A 24169-nucleotide genomic window follows, 5' to 3' on the forward strand; every position below is an offset into this window, starting at 1 on the left:
TAACAAAAGAATGCTCGGGAAACGATAGAGAGTGACGGCAATATTAAAAAATCATAATATACCCAATAAATAATAAAGAGAAGCCGTTAAATTGTCGCAAAGTGTACAATCTGGAGTAACTTACAGTCTTATGAAAAGTACAAAGATTTTTATGATTTTAAAAAGGTGCAATTGAGCTCATGCATTGCATATGGCATATCATAATCACGATAGGAATGCATAAAAGAATGATTTTCAAAATGTAGATCATGCATCATACCTTTGGAATGATAAAGAAAATGCGATTTTGAGCAACTCTTTGGTGATGAGAGGTGTCATCACTCTGAGCTACAATTGTACTATTGATTTCAAACGATTTATGAGAAGTCATTGAAAGAGCTGGCCAGCCAAAAGATGTTTTGAAATTGTTTTGCTTTGTAAGTGAACTCAGATGTGAAGCTCTGTGACAAGTAATAAAAGAGTTTCGATGAACAAGATTGAAATATATAAAATGAACCCCAATAAAAGAGTTAAGCCATATTAACGATAGATTGTATAAAAGGTTAATGAAGCTAAGATGGAATGTGAATACGAATTCGACGCCGGAGGGCATACGCGATAAGGATATAATACCTTAGTAATGCCTGGAGGATACAATATTAATCCTTATATCAAGATAAGGGATGTAATGACCGAGGATCACATTGTAGAAAAGGAGAGCAAAGGATATAGACAACGGAGAAAATAATCTCGTGAGATACAGAGATTCAAGGTTAGGATGACCAGGAAATAAACGACATTGTATGGTGAATATCAAGTGACGCTCTAAGTATATACGACGTTACTAATACCAGTATCAGGAGTTATAAGTTACGTTAACAGAAAGGAGAAAAGTTAAATTGCGGAAACCCAGTATAAAGACAAGGGTAACGCATATGAATGTATGCATGAGTAAACGCAAGGATGACGAAAAACACGAAAGGAAGTGTAATAAGATACACATATACATTAGAGACTTCGCAAAATGGTTAGAGAAATGAAAGTTCTACAAATACGTTGAAAGGACTATCATAATAAATACAGCAGCAGTAGAGAGCTGTTATAAACAGATGGAAGACATAATGGATACAACAAGTAAAGGACAAGACGATATTTCATCACTATTGAATAGATAGGAGTGAATTACATCTAAGAATCCACGATGTTATAAGGACGAAAGTCGAAATTAATACATAAAAGCAAGGTACTTTAAAAGGCAATTAGAAGGTTTAGATAGTATCTCATGATTAAAAATTGTTTTTGTTTCAACATGTTTGGGAAAAATGGAGCTCAGCCACATGTTGTATCAGAAGAGGAGGAAGCGACTCCTATTTATCAAAATGGATTTCATGTAGATACTGGCGGACCATAAGAGATTCATTAGAACGGGTTTCACACTGACATCAAAGGATCACCTGAGATCCATAGGAATGGGTTCATGTCAAATAGTGATAGGTCTTTTGTATCTCGGTGTAGATCTCATTCACCTGAGATACAGTACAGTGAGTATAGCGAGAGAGTCGCCGGAGGAAGAATCATAAGAGGAGGATCCATCAGAGGACTCGAATATTGAGGAGTTTAGAGGTGAACAATTCTGGGATGAGGTACCGTGGTTTGAGAGTATGTGTTAGTGAGAGAGAATCAAGCAGAGTATAGCTTGGACAGTATTAGGGCACGGGTAAATTCTTCTTCGAGAGATATGATTTCTGTTAAAGCTTACACTGCTAAGTTTCTAAGTATGGTAGAGGCAGTTCCTAAGCTTAACAGGGACAACGATGAGGTAAATCGTCGATACATCACGGGTTTAGGACCCGACTTTGTTGAGTTGTATAACGATGCACCTATGCATTATGGATCGTTATCTGCTAGGGCTCGTCAGGTCGCCAGTGAGCGTAAGTGGAACGACGATCCTATTTGACCCTTTTTCTTCCGACCCGATAGACCAACATTCCCGGTACTTAGAAACCGCACTAGTAGTATAAGGCGTAATCCTATGTTAGTACCTAGGGGTAGAGGTAGCGCCAGACGCGCTAGAGGGCGTGGCCATGGTATCGTGATCCGAAAGATGGGTGAGTCTAGTCAGGCAGCCCCAAGTATGTTATGATTTGTGTGTTTATGTGCTTTATATGGTAATATTAGTTTGTTTGATCGATAAGGCATGCATTTATTAAATAGTATATTGTATAAGCATTAACTATAGAAATAGATTTTTATGAACCATGCTTAATAGGCTTTATCCTATACAGAGTTGCTATTATAATAATTGAACGAAAAACATATAAAATACATATAATGTAATTCCTAATATTACATTTTGATTACCGCAAAGATGGTAAGTAATATCGAAGAAAGATCGTTGTGAAGGATCAATATGTGTGCCTAAGGGCTATGCGATACAAGTTTTGGATCGAGAAAATGGATTGTCAAGATGGATAATTATTATAAAACTTTGAACGTAATATTTGGCTAGAAATGTTGGAGAAGAATAGCATTAGCTGCGAAACACTTAGGTAAGTGTTAGCGGATAACGAAATTTCCACTGTCAAAATTATAATAAACTCCAATAAATAATAACGAAAAGCCAATAATGTCGCAGAGTGTATAATCCGGAGGGACTTACGATTTTGCGAAAGATATAAAAATCTGATTGTTTTAACAATGCAATTGTGCTCAGACATCGCATATGGCATGTCATAATCATGTTAGTAATGCATACAAGTATTACTTATGTATGTAATTTATATACAAAAGAAAATTTTTAAAATATAGATCATGCATCATACTTGTACAAAAGTTAAAAAAAAAACGTGATTTTATCGAGCAACTCTTTAGTGATGAGAGATGTCATCAGTCTGAGCCACAATTGTACTAGAATTTTCAAAATGATTTAAAATTGAAAGAAAAGATTGAGAGGCCGGCCACACAAAAGATGTTTGAAATTATGTTTTGTTTTGTAAGGAAACTCCGATGTAAAGCCCTATGATAATAAAAAAAGCTTATCAATGAACGACAATAAAAACAAACTTATGAGATAAAATGTACCCCAATAAAAGAATTGAGCCTAAGTAATAATGAAATGTTGCTGAATCGATCGATATGAGCAGTAAGAGGTGTCGTTGAGATACCTATGATCAATACTTACACAAATATAAGACGGGATAAAAGTAAGAAGCGTGAGATGAAAAGAGGAGAACATAAAGACCCGAAAAGAATGCGGGATACGAGAAGATCTATTGGTATTGATGAGAATTGGATAATACGCGTTGGACGCTTAGTATTCGATGCGAATAAACAAGAAAGGGAAGTAGAACGTGAGGTGGTAGGCTAACAGAAAGACGCTTAATACAAAGATTAAGCAGTAATATAAGAAGAATTTGATTCTCTATAGCCATATGCAAAAAGATCCAAAAGGATATATTTGAAATAGGTACAAGATTGACCTTGCTGATGAACCAGATATCAGTAAGAGTCTAATACAAGAATGTACACATGACCGAGAGTTCAACACGTCGACAAATTTGAAAAGAGTAATTTTTGACCCTATATCAAAAGTCAAGATCAGAGATATTAGAATAAGAGGTATAAAATGATCGAGAAACATAGTAAAAGAAGGGAAAGGATTCCATTGGACGATGGTGAAATATAACAATACTGAATTTATTTCAGATTAGGAAAATTTTGGATGCTTGATTTATAGGCTCAAACAGCAGCCTATAAGAGTTGTTTTGCAAAACTAGCCTAAGGAGGCAACTTCCGAGCTAGTTTCTGAAACCTTCGGGTATTCTTTTCAGCTTAAAGTTTAAATGAAAGTTGTAGACAACATTGCAGACTATAGTAATACCAATTTTGGTTGGATAAACGTGCGCTTTTGGATCAACGGTTTGGATAGCCGAAGTCGGCTATAAAAGCAACTTTTGGACAAGTTAAGGTTAACTTAAAATATTCAATTATTCAATTGGATGGTTTTAATTAATCAAATATGATTTTGATTAATATCAAAGATATTTAAATGGACGTTTTAAATTTGTATCAAAAATGATACGATACGAATATGACTTTCATGGTATGAAAGAAAGAGTGAGGGATAAAAGCGTAAGTAGCCATAAATAACCTATAAAAATCCAAAGTGATTGTAGTCTAAATCCATTTGCAATGTGTTAGAAGTTTATGGGCCAATTTGCAAGTTTGACGGACTGAAATTGACCATGCCCAACCCCATAGGACCCTAGGAGACATTTTAAGCACTTCCAGACATTAAAACTTATTTTAGACACAATTTACTTAGCCCTAAAGAAATAATCCGAATTTAACTAATTAAATAGAAGTTTTTACTAATCCAAACACTAAACGGAGTTATCACTTGACACACTTGCACACTCCCGACCAAACTCAATCTCTAGCTAACCATAAGTTTTCCTCACCCCTATAAATACTACCCTTAGACATCATGGCCAAAGGTCGGAAAAATTGAATAGACCAGAGCACCAATAAACCCTAGAAAGACACCTTCAGTGGCTGAACCTCCTTGACACACACACACACACAAATTGCACTCGATTCCAGTCCTAAAACAAAGCTAAACGCTTTAATAAATCAAGTACAAAGCTACTACGCACGATTCGAAGCTGGATTATACATCCACTTTACCAGTAAACGAGCCAAAGAATCAAAACAGTACTTCTGAGGAACCTATTCCATTCTCTCATCACTTCGATTCATACAATTTTTAGAATTGTTGATTTAATGTGTTAAAATGCATGTTAGGTTTTGAAATTGCCATAATTGCCATTTTTTAATGATTTGCTAAAACTGTCATAAAATTGGGTTAGGAAGCATATTTTAGGTATGTCCTAATGTCTTTAATTCAATAAATTCAAAATTGTTTAAATCCAACAATTAGGGAGCATGTTAGTATTAAAACTGCCTCTTTTTACGTTCTTGGTGTGCCTGTCTTCTTTCCATTAAAATTGCCTTAGAAAATCATGATTTATGGTGTTTAATGCTTGTTTAATCATCTTAGATCGATTCCATAATATTTATATGTCTTTCCGTGTGCGTTTGATGTCTTTTTAGTGTTTTTGGCATGAAAAACAGATGAGAGAACGAGTAAAAACGACAAATTGTTGCCTCTACTCGAACTGGCGTCGGCGCCGCTGCCGGTGTGGACTTGCACCGCCGCCATGAAGAACTATCAACGCTGGCACTGCAACCGGCGCCAAGTTCCTCCCTTCCCTGCATCCCAGAACCGTTTCCAGATCCTATAGACTTTGATCCAAACTTGTTTTTAGGTTTTCAAGCTCGTTTGAGCTCAGACTGAAGCCCTATTTGAACCCAGAGTTAGGGTTTTTATGTTCTTTAATATTCTATTTTATAATGGGCTAGTCCCATTGTAATCCGGGCCTCGAAGCCCAAAATTGTAATCCATAATGAAAATCGGGCCCATAGGCCCACAACCGGCGAACCCAGCAACTTCTAGACAAGATTTTGGGTCCACCCAAATTTAGAATCGACCCCGGTTCAAACCCGTGGAACTGTATCGACTAGACGGACAATTTTCATGTTCTGCCTGAGACTAGTTCGTACTACACCGATAGTCAAAACATGGCAAGTGCCAGCTAGTCAAGTCAACGAGGTTTAAAAGTATCTCTCACCTTTTATGTCTATCCAACTGCCCATGAGTACGTCGATAATGTTTACTGCTTTACAAAAAGCATGCAAATTCAAATATTAACAAGCTAAAGGACTAACCACGTTAAAATTACAAATCAAATCGATTACAGCCAATCACCTAGACATATTAGGATTGCATGTAAAATGTTATTAGAGGTTGTATAGGATTTTCAAGCAAACATATACATCTGGTTTAGACTTTATGCATGTAATCAATCCAGACCAGCCAATACTTGTTATCTGTTAAAAACCGTCAAGTTTAGATCTATGTCTAGGAGTAATTGCTACTTGACCAGTCCGGATTGAGTCATATGTGCGTTAAACGTGTTTACTACTTTCATGAGTGTTTCTTTTCTTCAGCACCATATCATGTGAGCTGCAATTGAATGTAGAGATGATACTGATACATCCAGTAGATAAAAAGTAGAGGTTAATAAGCCAAGCATATCCTCGAACCCAATCTTTAGTCGACATACGATAACCTTACCCATAAGCGAGTAAGGTTATCGAGTCAATGTAAAAGGTATTTCCTAGCTGAGTTAGGTGGCAACTCCATATTATTTTAAAACTTGTATAGAATAGTGTTATGCCATAAGGCTGGGCGAACGGGAGCCCCGAAACCACCGCTTCCACTCACAACGATTATGTATAAAAATAACCTAAAATAAATGAAACCTCTTATATATATAGCATGATATTTTTATAAATATGTTTGTGAAAAGGGTAGTGAGAGAAATACTAAAAAGATGGTTGAAAAGGATGTAAATAAGTTTTAAAATGAGGTATTTTAAAATTAATTCCAAAAATTCCCCTTCTTCAAATGATAAAAAATAATAATTGAGTTGGTCGTATATTAACAAAAGGCACGATTATTATCACATAACAAAAGAGAGAATTTTTTACACGACACTATTTCCTATTTTATTCACAACTTTACATTATTTTTTTTATTTTCCCTTTTTAACTTCTTTTTTACGAAAAATGCCTTCTTTTGTTTTAAATTTTACAAATACTTTTTTTTTTGCTTTTTAATGATTTATTCTCTTTTACCATAATTTTTTTTTCTAGTATTCTTTTTTCTTTTTTAGCGTAACTATGGTGTATTATAGTGTATCTATTATGTTTTTTTAGTACAATTATGGTATTTTTATAGTGTATATATATTGGATTTATGGCATTTTGTCAGTGTTTTTATAGTGTATACTACAAAAACACTGCAAATACACCATAAACTCTGCACATACACAATAAACATTGTAAATGCACCATAGATATACTAAAAAGGGGCGGAAATACACCAAAAAACATAGATATACCGAAAAACAACAGAATTATACTATAAATACACCAAAAATATACTATAACGTAAATACATTATGAAAACACTATAAATACATCATAAATCAATTAGTTTTTTACAAAATCAGTAGCATTAAAATAAATAAAAAATCTATAAATAAGAGAAAGAGAAAATAATTATATGAATAATAGAACAATTTTATAAACAAAAAAAATTATAGATCTACAATAGTTTATTTACAAAATATTTAAATCATCACAAAAAAAATTTGAAAAATTACAAAAAAATCTAAAAACGATGTCGAGAAATCCGTAGTGCGAACGGAAGAGTCGAACGGAAAAGCGCGAACGGAAGAGACGAACCGAAAAGCGACCGTAAAAGACGAGAAACTCAGATCGGAAGTAAACGAACGGAAGTGTGAATGGAAAAGCGAACGGAAGAGACAAACAAAAAAGCAACTGGAAGAGACAAACAAAAAATCAAACAGAAAATAAAAAGAAAAGAAAAGAGAATTTTGAGAGAAGAGAATGTCACTATGTAAAAGTTTAACCTAAATTGAGATAAGGCTTTTATATATAGTAGATATTTTTATAAACAAGTTTATTATTAGTATAAAATGGGAAATTATGAACGATGGACAAATTTGTTGTAAATATGTTTCAAAATGAGGTATTTTTAAAAGGGTTAATTACATATAAAATCACCACCTTTACACGATTTTTTTTTAAAAAAACTCGACTTTTAACGTGTCAATTCAGGGTATCACCTTTAATTTCTTTTCAAAAACAACATAGGCATATTTTTAGGTAAAATTTTGTTGACTTAGACGATGGGTCTACCGCGTTTCCTGCCATGTCAGCAAATGTCACTAAAAATTGCCGATGTTGTTTTTGAAAAGAAACGAAAAGTGTTGCCCTGAATTGACACGTTTTAAAAGTTATGTTATTTTTGGAAATTCGTGTAAAGGTGGTGATTTTATATATAATTAATCTGTTTGAAAATAATCCCATAACAAAAGACATTTATGATAAGGCCTAATGTCTTAAAAAACTCCGACCTTTCATCCACTTTTCAATTCTATCCTGACGTTGCAAATTAGTCAGTTTTACCCTATTTTGTATTTTTTTTCATTGCAATTATACTCTAAAACATAAAATTGACCTTTTTTATTTGACAAAAATTCTCTAAATTGACTTTTTTTGCATTAGATTATACCTTTTATATTAAATTGACAAATTTTGAAGAATTTTTTTGAACCTTTGTCAAATAAATCAAGGTCAACTTTATGCTTTAGGGTATAATTGAAATGAAAAAATGCAAAATGGAGTAAAATTGACAAATTTTCAACGTCAGGATAGAATTGAAAAAGGGATGAAAGGTCGGATTTTTTTAAAGTACTAGTTTCGCATTACGTGCTATGCACGTGGCTCGTAACGTAACTCGTCAATGTACATATTAGTAAATTTATTATAATTAAATCAATTTTTTATATATAATTAATATTAAATTAGTTAAGAATTTTTGTAAAAGTAAATATAATATATTCGATTATTAAATTTTTTTCCATACTGAATTTATTTTTCTTTTGATTTTATAATAACCATAATTAAATATTTAATTTAATTTTATTAAAATAATAAAATAGAAATTTAAATAATAATATATTGACCAAATACAGTATTTAAATTTTGTAGTTATATCAAACTAAAAGATAGGTATTCCTACTAATTTGGAGACAATTTAGCTACCTATTCTAATTAGGACTTTAATTATAATAGTGATTAATTAAATAATTAATTAGTTAATAATTATAAAACCTTTATTTAATAATAAGATGAAAAGGATTATTCAGTAAATTTGTCTGTCCCCCCATCCGTACTTTTATATATAGTATAGATATAGATAGACCGTATGAAAATTAATATGTATAAATTTATTTCTTTAAATAAATTAATTGAGAATCAAGAAGCAATACGAATGAGTAATTTTCCTTTAAAAAAAATGAGTAATTTTAAAATAGAAAAAATCCGTCATTATTGACAGCCAAATCAATGAGCAAACATCATTTTTAATTCTCAATATAGACAAATAATTGAAGACGACAAGAATTATGATAAATTACTCTTCCACTCCTACTCATGTCACATAGTTTAATGTACAAAATACGTGGTAATTGATACTACTATGCTTTATCTCTTGAGCTGGAAACAGTATCCATGTGATCACGTAATTTAATGTAAAAATAACATGCCAATTGCTATATTTTATATTGATGCCAGCAATTTAAGACTGGTGGACGGTGCAATCAAACTACATTTTGTAAGATTTGTTCGTTGGAAGCTACAATTTTATATTCCTTCGTTACAAAAAAAAAAAAAAAAACTTCTTTCATTAACATACATATTAAAAAATTTAATTTATTTAATTAAAATAATACTAATTTTTAATAATATCTTTATTAAATAATTAATATATTCTTCTTTTCAATATATTTTTATTAATTAATAATTTAAAATCACTCATAAAACATAAATAAAATTATTTTTTGTATTAAAACTATCAAAAATAATTTATTATTGTTATTATTAAAAATATTATCAATTTAATTTAAACTAAAACTAATTTAATTAAAACAAATTTATACAATTAACTACTTTCTAAAAATAGAAATAAATTCATAACTCGGGACGCCTAAAATAGAAACAAGCCTATCTTTATGAATGAAAATAATATTATTTATTTTTTATTTGGAATATATGACTATTTGGATATTTATAAAAAGAATATTTATCTCGTACATTGATTGTGTCATGTCATATTTATAATAATCTAATGAGCATTTGCGAACAAGACCAATAATTTTATTTATAAGGGTTGTCACGGCTTGAAGTCCAAATGAAGGTTAAAAATGGAGGTTGAAAGAGTTAGTGAAGAATGCATTAAACCTTCATCATCAACTCCATCTCATCCGAAAACATACACCATTTCCTTATTAGATCAATTTATACCTTCTATGTATTTCCCCATAATTCTTTTCTATCACAACCAAAACCCTAACCTTACCGACATTAAAACCGTCATCTCCGAAAGATCAAAACTACTAAAGAAATCATTGTCCGAAACCCTAACTCGTTTTTATCCGCTTGCCGGAAAGCATAAAGATAATCTTTCCGTCGACTGCAACGACGAAGGTGTGTACTATGTCGAGGCTAGAGCTAACATTTCTTTATCAAAGTATCAAAATGAATTTATAGCATCAACTGCTACATTGTTGCCCCAAAAATTCAGTTATTATGAGGAATTAGCTCCTGGATCTTATGTTGCTATGATTCAAGAAACAAATTTTGCATGTGGTGGCATTAGTATTGGGATATTAGCTTCTCACAAGATTATGGATGGAACTGCTGCATGTTTTTTCATAAAACATTGGGCTAAGGTTGCTACCAAATCTTATGAAGGATTAGTTTGCCCTAATTTTAATAGCTCATTTATTTTTCCAAAAAATGATGAATTTCCAAAAGAAGCAAGTCTTGTTGAAATGATGTCACCTACCCTTGTTCAACAAAAGAAGATGACTACAAAAAGAATTGGATTTAATGCATCTGCCGTAGCTAGTCTTAAGGCGAAAGCAATGCGCTTAGGCGTGGAAAATCCGACCAGCGTTGAAGTGGTGTCTGCGCTGTTTACGGAACATCTCATGGCTATATCGAAGGTCCGATCAGGCACTGAGAAGGCACATGCAGTAACTCATGCAGTGAATTTACGTCGGAAAGCTTCGCCGCCTTTCTCTGAAGATTCCGTAGGGAATTTCATTTGGACTGCAGCTACATTATGCAAACCCAAAGAGGCAACGTTTAGTACCATACTATTGCAGATCAGAGAGTCCATAGCAAGCGTTGACAGTGACTTTGTGGAGAAGTTACAAGGTGACAAAGGACTTGTTAAGCTTTATGAAAGGGTGAAGGAGATGAGAACCAGTGTGATTGCGCCACCTGGATTGTCTTGTGAGGTGGATCAAATTAAGTTTGTTAGTTGGTGTAAGTTGGGTTTGTATGAGATTGACTTTGGATGGGGGAAACCTAGTTGGGCTACTAACTGTTTTGATACTTTTGATGGTTCTGAAATTATGTTTGGAGGATCGGCATTTTATTTAATGGATACAAAAGAGGAGAAGGGGATAGAAGTATGGGCCTTTTTAGATGAAAAAGACATGCTTTTGTTAGAAAAGGACAATCATTTTCTACAATTTGCTTCTATCCATCCCCTTCCCTAGGAACTCAACATATTTTGCATAGAAAATTCATGGACCGGGACTAAGTAAGAATTTTCCGAGGTTCAGTTAGTTGTCAGTTATTATGAAATCCACCATTGCTATATTCATCTGTCAATCAATTACATTACTAGTTGACTTAGTTAAATAATACGTTTGTCTGAAATAAAATAAAATTTAAATTTTCTATCTTTTATATTAAAAAATTTAATTTGAATAAATTTTAAAGAGTAGTTCGCAGATATTTATTCAATTGTTATTTATGTTTTTAAATTATAGTATATGTATAGATAATAGATATATACATGTGTGTGTACTATAAATTTTAATATTAGTGTTATAATTTCTTTAATTACAATAATAAATTTTAAAAGTAGACTCGATCGGAAATATTTAAAGAGCAGTTTCAGAAAATTCATAAATTATACAACAAATTATGCACAAATCTGGTTTCAACAAGTTTGGGCAAGATTTATCATCCGACTCTCGAGCCTTTTTATTAAGAGATGGTCCCTAAATATTCCAACACATTTAGCACCGGCAAGCGCAGTACATTTCAATCACTAAATATCACACATTATCCTAAAAAGTTTCAGAAAAGGTTCAGTCCATGACCCCATGGTCTACCGCCGGATTGGTCCAGGGCATGGACGATCACATGTTATGATGGCTTAAATATTGGCAAAACAAATTATAGCGTTTCAACTTTATAGTATTTTAATGTTATTGTTTAAGACGTTTTGTTTTTACATTTTGTAGATTACATCTATTTTCCTGTCTTTTTTGCGTAATAGTGTCGTTTTACGTGTTTTACACGTGGCTCGTAGTGTAACTCGTCAAATAATTATTTTTTATTATAAATTAAAAAAAATTATATTAAATTAATAATTATTTCTATAATTGCAAATTATATTTAAATATAAAATATCAAATAATTATTGAAATAGTAGTTATTAGAAATAGTTTATCTTACTTATAGAAAATATAATTAAAAACGAAACACAACATTTAAAGTTTGGCAAAATGTGGTGATTTATAAAAGTTTGATTATTACTGACACAATACGTATAGATTTGACATTTTTTTGGTGATTAAGTCTAAACAAAAGATATTAAATAATAATTAAATTAGTAGTTGCTTAGAAGTAGTTTGTCTTACTTAGAATTATAGATGATTGAATAATAATTAAAATAAGAATTATTAAGTAAATTAGTCTATTTTAATTAGTCCTCTAGCGAATATATCATTATAAATAATTTATTTAAATTAGTACTCTAACTCTAATAATTGTAATAATTGTAGTTTATGTAAGTTAAAACTTGCCTATGCTAAAAGGCCATTAGGAAAAAGCTACACAAGGCACACCTGAATTAAGATACTGAAAATAGGTAATCCATCATCACCTTCATCAGTTCACATACATTAATCAGTATTGAGTACACAAGGCAAGATTTTCTTTCATTTTTTTCTCAATCTTTTCCATTTTTACAAGAGACAAACATATCAACTCGACTCTGTCGGAGGCTTTTCTTTTGGATGTTTGGCGGCATAATGATCACCAAGCTGATTATGATTTGCTAGCTGCGCCTGCAATTCACATGTTGCGGGTTTAGCATATCTCAAAGATATCAGAAACAACAATATATACATTAACTGAATAGAATCTAGCATATAAGCATGAATATACTCGTGACTTGCTAAGAAGGAAACGGGTTAAATGGAAAGCGTAGAAATGGAAATTGACGAAACTTTGTTTTTTAGAAACATAAGTTATAAATATAAGTTTTGGAATTTCATAAGCATATCCGAAAATAAAGACAAAATGCCAAGATGCAGGACTTTATAAGTTTCCATGCAACAAAGCCAAAAAGCAGGAGAAATTCCATCTAAATATCAGATGCAAGCTTCTACATGAACATATGATACTCAGCTTAAATAAAAAAAGCCTTGCTGAGGATCATAATTTACCCAATCCAACTCCTCTGGATATAAGATTTGCCTAAAGTCAGACTAAAACTAAAATGTAACTTCTTCAAGTAACAAAAAATGTGCTCAAGATTGCTTAGAAGTAATATTAGCAATGAACGGTACAAACTGAAAGTTGAAAATCCAGTAACCATTTTGCTTTGTGAATTGTGATTATAAGACATGCCAAGGACAAAAATTGTAAGATAAGTAACGGTCTTTCTCATGACCTTTAGGCAACATTTTGTCAAACATTGTTGGATTTAAATTAGCTATTTGAGCCAAACATCTAATAGTCTCAACTCAACAGACAATTACATGCCACTAAAGCTAAAACATGTACATTTAAATAGGAGCTTAGAGCCTCGAAGTACAATTTTTTTGCAAAAAATCCACAATAGACCAAAATTTTAACCATCTTTACAGTTCTTGCAAATGGTTACCACATGTAAAGGTGATAGCTTGTTAGTCTAAAAGAATCCAGGCAAGAAACTCGGTTTTGTGGCACCATAATTCCTCCAATGTCAAAGTGAGTAGCCATTTATTCCCTGAACCAAATTCTCAAAATGAAATTGGATAAGTTGTTGATGCCTATCCCTTAAAAACAGCGATTGTTATTCATTTTTTTTATGTCAGATTACCTAGCAACATTGGCACATAAATGTAATAGTGAATACTAAACATTGCAAGAATACGGAGAGCATAAGTAGAGAAAGTTAATACAAGAAATGAAATACTCTATAATGGTTTAGCTTTTCCGCAAGCTTAGTTCACCCTTGAATCTCCAAAACTACATTTTGAAAATTTGCTACTCATAGATTCTTCTGCCACAACCACCCTACTACACTATCTTAGAGTTCGTAGATCGTATTGATAGTTAATTGGAGTTTCTAATTCTAAAAGTGACAAATTGTAGCTCAATTAAGTATTTCAATCATTTATCAATGGTGTTCTTAACTTTATTAAATAAAGAACTTTTATCACGTCATTTGACAACTAACATCAATGGTTATTGAAACTTGCACATCGTAAACCTAGGAGTTTGCGATGCCTTAAAAAAATTGGAGTTTCCAACCAGTTCTTTTTAAATTAAAGATTCCTATTTCCAAAACATGGGAAGCTACTCTACTCAACCAAATTTCTTAGCTTAATATCTTTTAAGTCCTCAAATGTGTACTGAAAACACTTAGCACTACCAACTCATAATTTTCTAATCGACTAAACTTTCAGTACCGAACAGTTACCATCAGTTGATTCCTTCATAAGGATAGAGCAGTCTGCAGTGTGCAGATTCAAAAACTTGCTAACCTCATCTACTACATTCATCTTGACAAGAACAAGCAAAATGGTAATCTAATTTTCATTTTTAGACCAAAGTTGCTAAAGTCATCTACACCCATGAGCAACGAGCTATAACTCAAACGGTATAAACGCTCACTAGCATTCTGCTGATATCGTGGTTCAATTCCTCCCACAAGCGCTCCTCTCAACCAATTATCAAAAAGAAAAATTTGATCGACACCCATCAACATATAATAGACAAACTCAAGAACCCAGATCATGTAACAACCAAAAGAAATCAAAAAACTTAAAAGCAAATGAAGCAAATAATACCTTGCAGATGGCACAGATGACTTTGAGAGCAACAGCTCGAGCATCGAATTGAGACCCTTTGGCCTTCTGGTTCTTCTCCGCGTTCTTTTTTTGGGCTTCGATCTTTTGTTTCCCTCTCGTCATCTTCACGATCCACCTCGATGAGGGCGACAACGGATTGCAATTATGTTTTTATCAGCGACTCGCCGACTACTTACCCAATAATTTCATTTTAATAAAGGACCAATTCACCCCCTCAACTTGCCATAAAACATCCAATAGAGGTTCATTTTGCCCCCTTAATTTGACATAAAATATCAATTAAGGATACGTTTATGGTTTTAGATAAAAACACCCACAATTCGGCTAATTTAGATCATTTTACCTCCTTATCAAATGTGGCACAAAATGGTTGGAGTAATTGGACTGAAGTGAACTAGCAACAAATTATTAAACCATTTAGAGGTGTAAGAGAAAAATGGGTCAAAATACCTATTTTGCGAATATTTTCGTTCAAAATACTTACATTAAATATATTTTTATTTAAAATCACAAATATAAATTTATTTAATCTTTCATTTCAAGTTTAAGGGGTAAAATGAATCTTTGGCTATCGTCTCAGCAAATATAGTAAAAGAATAATCCCACATTTTAAATCATTTTAACCCAAGTATATACAATTGCTCTATCCAAGTGTAGAGATTCAGATTTTTTTATTAATATTAAAAATAATTATTTAATAAAATAAAATTGACCCTAATATTGTTTTTTTTTTTGTCAATCAACCAAAAGTTTATATTACTTAAAAGGCTAGGAATAAAATCCAAAAGGGCTACATAGAAAGCCAACGGGCACAAAGCAAGCCTACAGGGCCTCAACAAAAAACACTCCACCCTGCAAAACCACTGCTTAGGCATTCATGTTTGGTATGCTCTTATACCAAATCTTATGTTATTCTATGACAGTTTCAATCTTTGCGATCTCAGTAATGGACAAACTAAAGTAAGCAAAACAACAACTTAATTGAGTTTAGCTCTAACGTAAAAAGTAATCGTGGACATAACTTGATCAACATTCTGCATTTTGCTGTTGAAAACAGCATCATTCCTTGCTTTCCAAATGTGATACACTGCTGCATTAAACCAGAGTCTTATAGCTTTGGCTAACATAGATCTACCCCTCGCTCTTCTTGAGAGACAGCTAATTTCCCTTCTCCAGCTCAAATTTTGTCTGAGCTCTCCAGAGATACTTAAAGTTTTATCCCACACCTTCGAAGAGAAACTACACTTAAAAAACAAATGATCAGTTGATTTAGTCTGAGTGTTACACAGAGGACAAGTATTGGACTGGATAACTCCCCAATTCATCAATTTATCCTTACTGTTTAATCTCCCTTTTAAAGCCAACTAGGTAATAAACGAATGTCTAGGGATTTAACCAGAACATCAGATAATTGAATACCAAGAGACTCTCAACTGCACAGGACTAAGACTTTTCCATGCACTATTCACATAGAAGCTACCACTTTGATTCCCTTTCCACTTAATCACATCTGGAACCTGAGTTCTAATTTTAAAATTACTATTCAAGAAATCCCAGGCATGTTGGGTATGCTCATCCATTGGATCAGGAAGAACCCAATTGTTATTTCTCCAAACATCAGAAATTTTGTCCTTCTTAGGAATATCAGCATCAACTAAGTTTACTTCTAGAAATTTGTCTTTGATAGACATGTCATTCATCCATAGGTTAAACCAGAAGGAGAAGGAATTTCCATTACCAAGAACATAGGAAAACAAGTGTTTAACCTTATCTCGAATCATCAAAGTTTTCCTCCAAACCCAAGAGCAATCATTAGGCTTTTCTATCCCCTAGAAACTTAATCTCTTCAGCTTGTTAGCAGACACCCACTTAGCCCACAGAGAAGCCTTCTCAGTAACTAGACCCCAAATATGCTTCACTAAGGCAGCAATATTCCAAAGCATCACAGATTTAATGCTAAGCCCTCCTGCATTTTTATTATAACACACATTATTCCAATTTACAAGCCCATGCTTCCTGCTGTTGTTACCAACTATTCACTCTATTTGTGATTCTTTGGATGAGAGTATTACAATGGTCTTTGGAGAGTCTTGTGGATATCAGAGGTAAACTAAGTACTTCACTGGTAAAGTGCCCTCCTGGAAGCCAATTATCCTAAGAAGCTCAGACTTATTAACTAAGTTGACACCATTGAAAAAATAGTGCTTTTCTGTGGTGATTAGGGGCCACACCTGAGACATTTGAGAAATTCTTTAGGGTATCATTCACAATGTTAATTGACTTGCTATCTCCATTGCAGAAGATGAACATATCATCAGCAAAGCACAAGTGGTTTAAATCAATCACTTCACAACCTTTATGATAGCTGAACCCAGATCCCTCTCATGTATTCCTCTTCATCATCCTAGTGAAGTACTCCATACACATTACAAACAGGAGGGGAGAGACTGGATCCCCCTATCTGAGGCCCCCCCCTCCAGGGAAATAGCTTACAATTTCTCCATTAACCATTATAGAAAACATAGAGGACTTAATGCATTTCATGGTTAACTTAATAAATCTGGCAAGGAAACTGAAATCATTCATCACCTCTTCAATGAAGTCCCATTCAAGGGAATCATAATCCTTCTGGATATCCACTTTAAGAGCACAGTTATTCCCTTTACCTTTATGGTAGTTCCTGACCACTTCATGAGCCAATAAGATATTATCAGCTATGTTCCTGCCTGCTACAAAATCAGACTGAAAAGAATTAATGATTTTGTTTAGTAATTTGCTGATTCTTCTGGCTATGATCTTAGAGATTCCTTTGTAAATGACATTGCTACAACTAATGGGTCTGTATTCTTCAATTGTCTCTAGGCAGTCTACTTTGGGGATCAAAGTAATAATAGTTGAGTTTGCTTGCTTAAGTATTTTACCAAAGGAAAAAAAACTCAAATAGCATTATTAACATCTGCTCCCACTACACTCCATGAAAGCTTAAAAAAAAGCACTATTGAACCCATTAGGGCCTAGGGCCTTGTCATAATTAATGGAGAAAATAGCATACTTGACCTCTTCAGCTGACACCTCCAAATCAAGAGCAGTTTTATCCAAGTCATCTAGAACTATACCCTATCCAATTAGAGTGGCATCTGTAGGAACTCTATTAGAATTCTTAGAGCCATTAAAGTCTTCAAAATGCTTAACAATCATCTCTTTAATTTTGTCAGCTTCTTTGCAGATGCTACCATCATTCAGCTTAACAGAAAGAATTTTCTTCCTAGACTGCCTTTGTTACAAGCTCCTATGGAAAAACTTAGAATTATGATCACCCAATTTGATCCACAAAACTCTAGCTTTTTGCCTTAGGATGCTTTCTTCCCAAGTCATAATCTTGTGAATATGAATACTAATGGCTCTTTCCTCATCATGCATGATTTCATTAAAGGGATCCTTTATCAACTCAGCTTGAAGATCACCAAGTAATACTCTAGTTTGATTAACTTTGCCAGAGATATCACTAAAATCCCTTTTGTTCAGACTCCTCAACTCAGGCTTGAGATATTTCAACTTCTGATACACTTGATACATTTTAGAACCCATCCTTCTGACATTCCAAAAGTTGCTAACAATCTCATAATATCTAGGATGACTACACCAAATATTAAAGAATCTAAAAATGATTTTCCTGTCATTTAGTGTATTTTCAAAGCAAACCACTAAAGGGCAATGATCAGAGATTCCTGCATTCTCAGCTTTACAATAAGAATCAATCCAATTACTCATTAGATTCTCTTATCTCCTCTTTGATTATTACACCAAGTGAAGACATTGCCTTGATGCTTTAACAAAATCACATTAGCTTGATCAGACCAAATCTCAAACTCAAACCCAGCATGAGAGACTATATCTATACCACCAATTCTATCTGTATTTGACATAACAGCATTGAAATCTCCAATTATAACCCATTTTCAGTCATATTCTCACTAATAGACTTCAACTGATCCCAAAGCTCTATCCTTTGCTTAGAAATGTATGAGCCATAAACCACAGTGCAGTTCAGATTCATTTCACCATATGACAACTTACAGTGAATGAATTGATTGTGATTTACTAAAGGAGTGATAGACACTACATCCTTGTTGTATAAGATCCAGATCCTACCCCTTCCTTGAAATATTGTAGTTATGAACAACATCCCAACTAGATAGCCTTTTTTTCATATCATTCCAAATTTTCTCAAAATTATTACTATTGACTCTAGTTTCCACTAGACCACAAACAAACAACTTATTACTATTAATAAGATTAATAACCTCTGATTGCTTGAGGGTTGTGTTAACCCCTCTAATATTCCAGCACCCTATCATCCAGGTTTTTTTGTTGGTTTAGTAGACCTCAGTCTACCCTCACCGATCACACCAGACACACTAGACCTCATATTACCCTCCCAATCACATCATGCTCAATCTCTCCTCAGGGATGCTACTAAACTTAATCAAACTACTACTTTTATTAACATCATTACTCACAACTCTCTCACTTCCAATCACCAGAGCACTATAGAAATTAGGGGATACCGCATATCTTCTGTGATTTTTGTAATACTAGGTTGTATCTCTGTAATTTCAGCATCCTTCATTAGAACTTCTTCCTCAGGTTATTTCCTATCATTTCCTTTTTTTTTCTCAGTCTCCACTTTTTCATTAGTCCTCTACATTACTCTACAGAATTTCTTAGAATGCCCCATCTTTTTACACTCCTCACAAAATAAAGGCTTCCATTCATACACTATTCTCTGCTTGAAACACTTCCTATTTTCATCCATCAGGTCTACAGAATCTGGATATAAGCCCAGCACATCCATTTCAATCAGAATTCTAGCATATCCCAATATTGACTTATTAATGGTACACTGGTCAGAAAACAGAGGAGACCCATAGAAACTCCCAATTTTACTAAGAATTTCAGGGGACCAAAATTCCCAAGGAAGACTAGGGAGTTGAATCCAAATTGGGACTGATTTTATCTCAGAGGATCCATATTCATTCTAGGATGCCTTTTTTTAGCAGAAGAGGTTTCTGGTCAAATGTGTATGGTCCTGATTCTAGAATCCTCTTACAATCATCTTCACTCTTAAACTCAAACAAGAACATGGACGCATTGATTCTAACCACATTGAGAAGGCATAAGTTACCCCATCTGTTCTTAACAAATGAATTAAGTCTTTCAAACTTAAGAAACATACCCAAAACGCATCCAACCAGAGCATTCTTCCATCTACTTTCTTCATTAACAGTTTCTTTGGAGTGGAAACTGACAAATCTTTCACCATCCTTCACAGAGGGAGGAATGTACTTCAACTCACACCCAGCACTTCTGATTCTATTATCTGTAAATAGGGAATTCCAAGTTTTAGTTTCCTCAACTTCTAGAACCCTAGCCATGGAATTACTCTCCTCATGAACCTCACTAGGTGAAATATGAACTTCAGTTATCCTTCCTTCAATTAATGTCACTTCATTGTCTATTACGCTAGGGTTTGAATCAAAATCCAAACTCTCCTCATTTCCTCGAACAAATCCCAATTGTTCAAGAGAAACATTAGAACTATGATCCATGTCAAAATTCAATCCATTCGGCTCTGGAAGTTGCTAGTTTGGTGGGCCTCGGGCTTGTGGGCCTGGTTTATACACTATGTTATATATTGGGACTTCTGGTTCCGTTTTACATCGGGTCTGGCCTATTACAATACATAATATTAAAGTATATTGGATTAGCTACGTCTAGGTTCAAATTGGGCCTGATTTGGAGTCCATACAGGCCCGGAAAAATGTTTTGAAGTTTGGATCGGAGTCTGGAAGATCTGGGAAGCAGTTCTGGAGATGCTGATGAGCGAAGAACACGACGCCGGTGTGACTGCCGACGTCGGCAGATTATAGTGGCGGCACCTCCACTTCATCCCGACGCCGCCGCCGGTTCTTAGGGACGGCGGCGGTTCGATTTGCAGCAGTTTTGGGATTTTGTTTTGCTTCGTTCTCACTCGTTTTAACTCCGTTTTTCATAGAAAAGTAGTCAAAACCGCATAAAGTTGAACAAGGAATCCAAATATGGCAGTATTAAAGTGTTTTAATCTCATTTAAACAAAAATATATTTCTGGGCAGAAACTACTTTTAGGTCTTTTTCATGCCAAAAAGAGCTAAAATCCCATAGAAACATGCATTCTATGGGGGTTAAATCAATTGGGTTTCTAGATTTGAGCTTAAACATGATTTATTACAGCAAATTAACATGTCTATCAACGATTTTATGGCAATTTGGCAATCTAAATAACAATGTTTATGGCAAAAATTAACAAACAAGCTAAACATACATCCTAATTAAATCATGACACACGAAAATCAAAAGAACAATAATAAAAGGGTCCTCAGAATTACCGGTCTGAGTCCTTGGCTCGTAGGCGAAGTGGATGCGGAATCTAGCTTCAAGTCTTTGTAGGGCCGTGTTCTTGGAGAATCAAAGCGTTCTTAGGTGTTTTCAGGTTTGAATTCAAGTGTTATTTGTGTGTGGTGTGTGTGTAAATATTTGGCCCAGGGTTTTGCTAGGGGTGTTCGAATTTTTGGTCCATGATTTTTACCTTTCTGGTCCGACCTCTGACTCAGTTGACTAGCAGTAGTATTTATAGTGAAAAGATGTGATCTAAGGTTCCCTATAATCTTCTGGAATATTCTAGGGTTGGAACTGTGTGATATGATAGGCTTTTAGGTATTGGGATTAGTTAGAAACACTATTTTTTTAATTAAATTCGTATCACAATTTGATGGCCAAGTAAAAGAGTATCAAAAGTGAATTTTGGTGTCTGAAAGTGTTAAAAAAAATTCTTTGGGCCCTATAGGTTTGGATATGGTTAATTTTAGTCCGTCAAACTTGCAAATTGGCCCATAAAATTCTAATATATTGCAATTAGTTCAATTTCTGGACTTAGATTACAATTTCTTTAGATTTTTATGGGCTATTTACGCCTAAGTATGTTTTAATCCTCAACGTTTGCAATTGTGCACAGACTATGCATGCTTAGATTCCTGTAAGCAAATTGGACGCTTCAGTTCCTTATCAAATGGGGGGAAATGAAACACTAAACTTCCAACGATTTTGACATGATAAACAACAGGACATTAGTAACTATGGACAAGAACAAAAGGTATAAGCATGAACATGTCCAACAAAAAAAATCTAACCAACGAAAGATAAATACGCAACAAAGCATATATGCCAAGATATATAAACATAAACAAGACTCTAAACAGCCATAATAAAAATAAAAACAAAAAAAATAAACCTAAGCAAAGTTTTCTTCTCACCCTTACATTAAATCATGCATAGTCCCCATTGCACTAAAAGATAAATAAAAGAAAACTGAAAATTAAAGTGAAAACGGTGAAAAAGAAACTTCAATCGTCCTCCGATGGTGGTGGACGGGGAGATGGATAGTGTCTGAGTTCCGTGGCACGCATGTACTCTCTCATCATGTGCTCGTGGTACCTTTGAGAGTGACACATCCTTTTCTGTCGCTCCTCCATAGATGTCATGCATAACCTCCAGTCAAAGAAATTGGATTGTTTATAATGCAGAAATTTATGGGCCAATTTGCATGTTCGATTAATGAAATTACCCAAAATTAAACCCTACTAGCCCTAAAAATCCTTTTTGATTCCTTTAAGGACCAAAACAACTTTTTTGCCAAGTTTTGCATGGCACACATTAATTAATACGAATTTTGTAATCAAATAATTTAAAATAGACTTTTGACCTAACCTAAACACTAACCTAACCTTAACTCTAATCCTACCTCTATAAATAGTACTCATAGAAACCCTAATTAAGGGTGGCAGTTAGATTAAGCATAAAGACATAATTAATTAAAGAATACCCTAATTGTACACACATGAACTAAAAAATTCAGCCACCACAAGAGCAATTTCCAACCACCAGTAGTCCATCAAACCGAGTTTCTACGCTACATTTCTTCAAAGAAACACTGTTGCGCTACGATCGACAAAGGATACTACGTTCAAATCTCCAGAAAACGACCCAGGAACTCAGAACAATATGTTTGAGGATCCTAAATTCAATTCCTATAACATAAATTCTCAATATATGCATGTTGTTTTTTAATTATAAATTAATAGGATGCATGATTAGGTTTTATTTTGTGTTCTTGCAATAATTTATCATAACTGTTATAATTGTCATGATTTGTCATGATTTTCACTCTAGATCTGTATATAGGGTGTTTTTTTGCATTAAACATGCCATTTTAGTTTATTTTATTTTCCAGCAACTTATTACGCTTTATTTGTCGATTTTGGCATGCTTTTTGGTGAAATCCAAGCCCGGGAGTCCCATGTCCTTCTGGCATTGCCGCCGGTGTGGAGTGGCGCTGCCGCCACTCCTTCTAGCGTCGTGGTGCTCCTGTCTTCAGCTCCTCCAAATCTTCGACCCGGCTTCCAGGTCTAGAGTTTCCAGGTTCATTCGAGCTGGGAATCGCCCTTTGTTCAAACCCACGGGCTTGTATTTAGTTGTAGGTTTTTATTTTTGTAATTATCTGGTCCAATCCCATTCAACATCTTTTTTCCACGTCAGCAATAGAGTCGCTTGCCATCTCCCCCCAACAAATACTAGAGGCATTTCCTACTATGTTCGGACCCGGAATCGACTCTAGTTGACCATTGGACTAGCATTGACCAGAGGAGTGACTTCCATATTTTGACCATATCCTGAATCCGAATGTGTTGACAGACAAATGATTGACAACTGCTTGACACTCTAAATTAAGGTTTAAAAGTATTTCTAATCTTGTATATCAACTATAGTTTGAGTATGTAAATAGTGTTTTACAGCTTTGAATGTATGTCCAAAATCCATCATTAACAACACTAATTATATAATCACGTTAATTTAGTTTTAAACTAATCAAATACATAGAAATCTTAAGGCTGCCGTGAAAACAATAATTGGTGCTTAGATATGCATTCAAGATAATAATCAATAAAATCAATCTCAAATTTATATCCGGATTAGGTTTTTATGTGTGTAATTGGAATAAAATCCACATTTGTTTGTTATGTGCTAGAATCCCTAGGAATAGATGCTTGTTTAGGAGTACAGTCGACCCTCTAATAGTTAATATTCTATAAATTAAAAATTCTAATAATTAATAGAAAATTGAGAGAACCAACTTCGTTCCACGTCGGATAATTAATAATTCTATTATTTAATAATTAATAAAATTTAAAATATATTCTACATGAATATTAATTAT

The 24169-nt window shown here is 33.7% G+C and overlaps 2 protein-coding genes and 1 long non-coding RNA gene across 3 annotated transcripts; 1 reads left to right on the forward strand and 2 right to left on the reverse strand.

The window, feature by feature from the left end:
- Positions 1-9896: 9896 nt before the first annotated feature.
- Positions 9897-11261, forward strand: LOC126681885 (stemmadenine O-acetyltransferase-like). Its single transcript, XM_050377443.1, has one exon. The coding sequence runs from the start codon at positions 9897-9899 to the stop codon at positions 11259-11261; it is 1365 nt and encodes a 454-aa protein (XP_050233400.1).
- A 1367-nt stretch (positions 11262-12628) lies between these two features.
- On the reverse strand, positions 12629-15375 carry LOC126679880 (uncharacterized). The gene is made up of 2 exons (XR_007641002.2): positions 14838-15375; positions 12629-12845 (listed from the first exon to the last, which is right to left on the reverse strand). It is a non-coding gene; the product is annotated as an uncharacterized LOC126679880 (long non-coding RNA).
- A 1312-nt stretch (positions 15376-16687) lies between these two features.
- LOC126681886 (uncharacterized) lies at positions 16688-18629 on the reverse strand. Its single transcript, XM_050377444.1, has 5 exons — positions 18208-18629; positions 18006-18132; positions 17352-17765; positions 16977-17089; positions 16688-16874 (listed from the first exon to the last, which is right to left on the reverse strand). Exons 1-5 carry the CDS (start codon positions 18627-18629, stop codon positions 16688-16690), a joined length of 1263 nt encoding a protein of 420 aa, XP_050233401.1.
- Positions 18630-24169: the final 5540 nt, after the last annotated feature.

Source organism: Mercurialis annua, linkage group LG5 (assembly GCF_937616625.2).
Source record: "Mercurialis annua linkage group LG5, ddMerAnnu1.2, whole genome shotgun sequence".
In the NCBI taxonomy this organism is placed as follows: Eukaryota; Viridiplantae; Streptophyta; class Magnoliopsida; order Malpighiales; family Euphorbiaceae; genus Mercurialis; species Mercurialis annua.

Bases quoted from the DNA above. Each gene is read 5' to 3' on its own strand.
- LOC126681885 (XM_050377443.1), top strand. From the start codon at position 9,897: ATGGAGGTTGAAAGAGTTAGTGAAGAATGCATTAAACCTTCATCATCA.
- LOC126681886 (XM_050377444.1), bottom strand. From the start codon at position 18,629: ATGAGTAATTGGATTGATTCTTATTGTAAAGCTGAGAATGCAGGAATC. The intron at 18,133-18,207 runs GCAAAAAGCTAG...CTTGTAACAAAG, and splicing joins TGGGAAGAAAGCATCCTAAG to GCAGTCTAGGAAGAAAATTC. The intron at 16,875-16,976 runs GTACTTAGTTTA...TAACAACAGCAG, and splicing joins GAGGGCACTTTACCAGTGAA to GAAGCATGGGCTTGTAAATT.